General features: G+C 33.0%; 1 protein-coding gene across 1 annotated transcript; it reads left to right on the forward strand.

The window, feature by feature from the left end:
• The first annotated feature begins 2,285 nt into the window (after positions 1–2,285).
• LOC145005603 (putative F-box protein At3g16210) lies at positions 2,286–4,317 on the forward strand. The gene is made up of 2 exons (XM_078964712.1): positions 2,286–2,530; positions 3,007–4,317. The coding sequence occupies exon 2, from the start codon at positions 3,007–3,009 to the stop codon at positions 4,138–4,140; it is 1,134 nt and encodes a 377-aa protein (XP_078820838.1). The 5' UTR covers positions 2,286–2,530; the 3' UTR covers positions 4,141–4,317.
• The last annotated feature ends 1,341 nt before the right edge of the window (positions 4,318–5,658 follow it).

Below are 5,658 nucleotides of genomic sequence, written 5' to 3' on the forward strand. Positions count from 1 at the left end.
GACGTCTATGCACCATCTTTGGGCCCAAAAGTGTAAAATCTTGTTCGTTGAGCCTAGCTAGCCCAATGACCTGATCTTAAGGCCCGAAGGTCTCTCTCTCTCACTTACGAAGTGTTGGGTTTTACCGATCCGACATGACGTAACAGGACTTTCAATGGCATATATACTGCTGAACCCCAAGGGTTTTTCAGTGTTGCTAGTAAAGTCGGTAACTCACGATTGCAGGTTGGGCTTCGGGCCCTTCGCAATTGCATTTATCCCAATCGACGCGGGGAAATACGGAGGGTTTCGCACCTTCTCTCCTTCCCTCCGGTCGTGGGACTACACAAGTCCGGGAGGATCGAGTTGTGTGAAGAATTACGAGTGGTGCCTAAGGGCTCGCTTGTAAGGTTGTCGATTGGACGTCTTCGTCGACGTACGTCACAACACTTCACCACACATTGTATTCTCAATGCCTCCGGAGCTCAATGATTCACTCTAACGAAACGGAACAACGGTATACAAACTAAGTAATACAAAATGATAGGAAAACGTCGGGTTTTCCTAGGGTTTCCAACAATTACAAATTATGAATTACCGGTCGAAACATTTTTACAACTATTACGCTTACATCAATAAGAATTCAAACATGCATACTCATGGATCAACACATATTTTTACACTATTCTATTATTAGAAAATATCGGATTTTCCGATGGGTTTCAAACATTACTTCGGTTTTCAAACTTTACTTATGAACTCACCAACATTTCGTATGTTGACGTTTTTTTTTCAAAATACTTGTATTCTCAGGTAACAGATAAGGTGACGGATGATTTATACTCTATGATGTTTGTTGTAGTTTAAATGAAGTTGAACAGTTATTTTGAGAATGTAATGTTTGAACAATGTAACGAATGTAAACACTAACGGTTGTACTATTCCAAATGTTGGTGATGTTTTATGTTATGTTTCATGTATATGCATTGTAATGGTATTCAATGAGTCACGATAGCCCTCGGACGTTTCCGCCGTCTGGTTCGAGGGTGTGACAGAAAATAGGCTAAAGTCTTATATGGCAATATGTATATTATTTTTCTATTTTTTTTAATTTAATAGTTCATTTTTAATAGAATTTAGATCGTTCCTTTTGTTCCTCTAAGATGCATATGATGATAACAATGTACTTATCTGATATTGAAATGTCATGACCTTTCTTTCTGAGGTATGTTTTCAAATTATTCAACCAATTTATGTACTTATCTTTAATGTGTTTAAAATTTAGTGTTATAAAAACAAATTAAATAATTTTAATTTGCTTATTGCGTGCTTGATGAATTGAAGTTGATTTTTCTAGGATTCTCACGATTTTTTTTTTTTTTTTTTTTTTTTTTTTTTTTTTTTTGTGTTTTAATTCTAATAATTTTTTAATGTAATCTATTAGTCTATTTCTATTGTAGTTTTGATTAAATAAGTTTTAGATGTAAAAGTATTCTGAATATCTAGCATTGATTCATCCTTTAAGTTATTTTGTATTTTGGTGTGCAAGAAACTATTAGAAAATGACTTTAGTTATCATTTGTTTTGCTTTAATTTAAATGAACATATGAGTTTTATTTTTGTATTTAAATGAAGTTAGGGCTTTGTTATTTGTGTTTGACATAACTTTATTGCTTTTGAAAATTCCATATTGGCCTAACAATATATTATTATTTTAACATAATAATAAGAAAAACATTAGTTTAATAAAAAAAATTATAACGCAATGAATGTATTATATATTTGTTGAAAATTAGTTCTCTTAATAATAGTAGGAACGATAGTTGTTACTATTTTTTGAAAAAAAAAAAATCAATTTCACAAGGCCTTAAAGTAGCAATGTGTTTTAAACTGCATTGTTATATATGACAAGAATGGCTCATGGTATTATTTTTTATTTGATGAAATAAATTTTATTAATTTATCTTCATGATTGATTGTCTATGCTTTTTTTTTTTTTTTTTCAATTATTACAATTTGATATTTCATTTAACAAAATAATCATTTACCATTAAATTAGGCATAATGAACATTGGCTGTATATTCAAAACATTTTGGATAATTAATTCAAAAAAACATTTATAAAGTTACAAATATAATATCTAAGTTTCTAAAACAACAATTGTTTATAAATCTATTGTTAATTGTTATTACACCTATTAACAATTAAATAAATATTTATTATGCCTATTATTGTTTCACCCAAGTATTAACCTAGTATCAATATATGTGTAAGGGTCGGCCCATTGTTGATTTTGGCAGTCCAAAGGCGTAGAACAAAAAACAAGCTGATGGAGAAATATATGGAACAGAAAAACGTTGTAATCCGATAATCACGAATTCATGATTAAAATCCCTTCTTTCTTCACAGAATCACGCCTATCAAAGTATCAATCGATCGATCGGATTCTGTCAAGATTTTCGCTCTCCTCTCCTCTCCTCTTTATACCAGTTCTCACTTCTCACCAAGGCCGAATTTGCTGTTTTCAGTTTCTTAATTCTCCTACTCGAGGTAACTTCTGTTTTTGCTTTAATTGAATGATAGATAAGTTTCATGTTTGGGAAACTCTGTCTTTTGATTAAAGAACATAAATCATGTTTTATTTTTCATGCGTAATTCTGATTTATGCTTTTAATTCTTAGGCTGAAACTTGAATTTCTAATGGATTGGTGAAAAACAAAGCCAGAACCTTTGATTTGGTTTTATATTAGTTTTGACTTTAGTAATTTGTTAATTTGGATTGCATGAGAAATCGACCTAGCTAGATGATGTAATTGAGAACATAACTCTTTTACTATTGAACTTTTGTGTAAATATATTACTTCTGTTGGAGTTACTCATGCTCATTAGTTTCGCAGTCAATTTTAGTTGATGAACATCTTGTACATCCATTTACATAACCATGAATATTCACAAGAATTATAAAGTTATGCAAACAGAGAAGAATTTTGATTGCAACTGATTTTTATCTTGTTGGAAAAATGCAGATGTCGGAATATCTATGCGAAGATTTGATCGTTGAAATATTTACAAGACTAGCACCGAAATCCCTCCTCCGATTTAGATCACTCTCTAAATCGTTATATACTTGTATTTCTACCCTTGGTTTTATACGCATGCACACTCTTATATCCCCAAAAAAAATCCACTTCATTCATCTAATTAGCGATGACAAAAATGAAAAACAACAAGAATTCTTTTACACATCACATGGAGAGGAGGAGGAATTGGCATTGTATTTGTGTCCCAAACGTGGATACATTGATATAACAACAGAAGTCCCGTTCCCTTCTGGCGCACCTATTGGTTCATGTAATGGAACTTTCTGTTTGTGGACTAAAAAAGGTTTGATTCTATGGAACCCTTCAATCAGGCGCAAACTAATCGTGCCTGAATTTCCTCAGAGATCTGAACCCTTTACGTTGCGAGGGATTGGGTTTGGATTCGATCCAATCAGTGATGACTACAAAGTTGTCCAGACATCAAATGTCAAAGGCAACAATTCATTTGTTTATGCTGTGAAGAGTGGCACATGGTGTGAGATTGCTTCCCCTAAACATCAAAATCAGATTCAGAGTATCCGTTACGATTCCTTTTTTTTCAATGGAGTGTTGCATTGGGTGACATATATTAATCAAAGAGAAAAGAAAACCGGATGCATTAGTTGTATACTAACATTCAATTTGAGCACTCATGTTTTTGATATGATTCCAGTGCCTATGTCCGTTCGGATTTGGGTGACATCGGGACTAACAACCATGCAAGGTTCTTTAGCTTTGATTTCTTGTAATGATGAAATTAGTGAAAGTTGGATTCGGGTATGGAGAGATGCTTCGTGGTCTGTGGTTTTTAAATTGAAAACAGATCAACTTTTTATTTTAGGTGTTTTGGAATTGCATCCGCAAGCTTTGTTGCTCAATACTTTCTCTCATGGGCTCCATGTTTATAATCTCAAGACGGGGGTGTCATCAAGAGTAGGCGACTTCAATGCTGCTTCAAGTTTACGTAACTTTTATCAGTGTGTTGAAACCCTTCATTTGTTAGACATGGGGGAGACTATTGCTGAAACGGAACTACATAACTACTATGAAAGAAAAAAAAATAACAACATTACATTTTGAATTTTGACGCATTTTAATTACCATTTTGGTATTTGTCATTGGTACAAAAGTTTTTTTTTTTTAGTGAATAAATTAACATATATGTAATTTCCTGCCTGTTTGCCAATAAAAGTGATATTATTGAGGGTAAAATTGTTGATGATTGATGATCACATCAAGCAGAATATACTTGTAAAATCCAGCCAATCAGGCACATTTTTCTCTATGTGAGTGCATTTAGAACTTCATATATGATCTGGCATTTCGTCTGAGCACCTAGGAGGCCTATGTGCTATGAGCGCATCTAAACCACTCAGCATATCATCAAAATTCAGAACCTGGAAACAAGCAAACTTGGCACGCAACTATGAATAGACTAAAATAAACCCTCAACTTCTTAAAGCATCACGTTTTACATGAGCTCGGCTCGGGCTCAACTTGTTTGTGAGACCTGCCTAAATGCGCCTGAGCTCGGCCTAGCTGACAGTTAAATATCAAGCTCATTTGTGTTTTTAAGCTTGATAAAAAGTTTGTTTATAATTATTTGATATTTACTATTTAATTATTAGTTATAAATTAATATATAAAATTAAAATTAAAACATATATAGTGTTTAAGTTTTGGACACGGTGGAATTCTACCCGATACCGGTGTTAAACGAGGCTTTTGGTCGTACCCGATTGAGTTACCGTAACCCGACACAGTAATTTCTAGAAATATTCCGATCACTAAAGTTGGGTGTTAAAATGATTTCTAAATGTATTAAGACACCCATTAAGTCATTTTAAATGTGTACTAGATAATGACTTAATTAAACGGAAGATCGGAAATCGAAATCGGAACGACGATCGGTTGCGCGAATTGTATTATGAAAGAGTTACATTAAAATGATGCGGAAATTTTCGGGTTGTTACACCTAACAAGAAATCAGAAGATGGTGCCAACACATATGCAAAAAACGAAGAAGTTGATGTGAAACTAATGTATCCCGTCCATGATCCAAACCAAAATTGGAAGAAGATGGTTCCTATACTAGGTATGAAGTTTTTTGACCCCGATGAACTTAAATGTTTATTGGGTAATTATGTTGTTAGACATGGATATAGTTTATGGTATGAAAAAAGTGATAAGAACAGGTTGTTAGCTAAATGTAGCAAAGGTACAACACATAAATGTCCATTTAGACTCTAGGCCACTTGGATGAAGGACAAACATTCTTTTCAAATTAAGTCACTGAAAGATGATCACAATTGCTCCAAGGCATTCAAACTTGGAGCAATTGAGAATTATAGGTGGATTGGGAAGCATTTTGTTAATGAAATATTAAAAAGACCAAAAATGAGCTTAAGAAAAATGAAAGCTAAAATTTCCAAAATATTTAATATTAATGTTAGTTTAAGGCAGTGTAGAAATGCAAGAAGGTTTTCATTGATTAAGATTAAAGGTACTTTGGTTGAGCATTATGGAAGGTTGTAGCATTATGGTGAGGAGATTATGAGGTCTAACCTAGGGTTTATGGTAAGAATACATTCTTAATTC

The sequence above is a fragment of the Lactuca saligna genome, chromosome 7, assembly GCF_052625555.1.
Source record: "Lactuca saligna cultivar CGN05327 chromosome 7, ASM5262555v1, whole genome shotgun sequence".
NCBI lineage: Eukaryota > Viridiplantae > Streptophyta > Magnoliopsida > Asterales > Asteraceae > Lactuca > Lactuca saligna.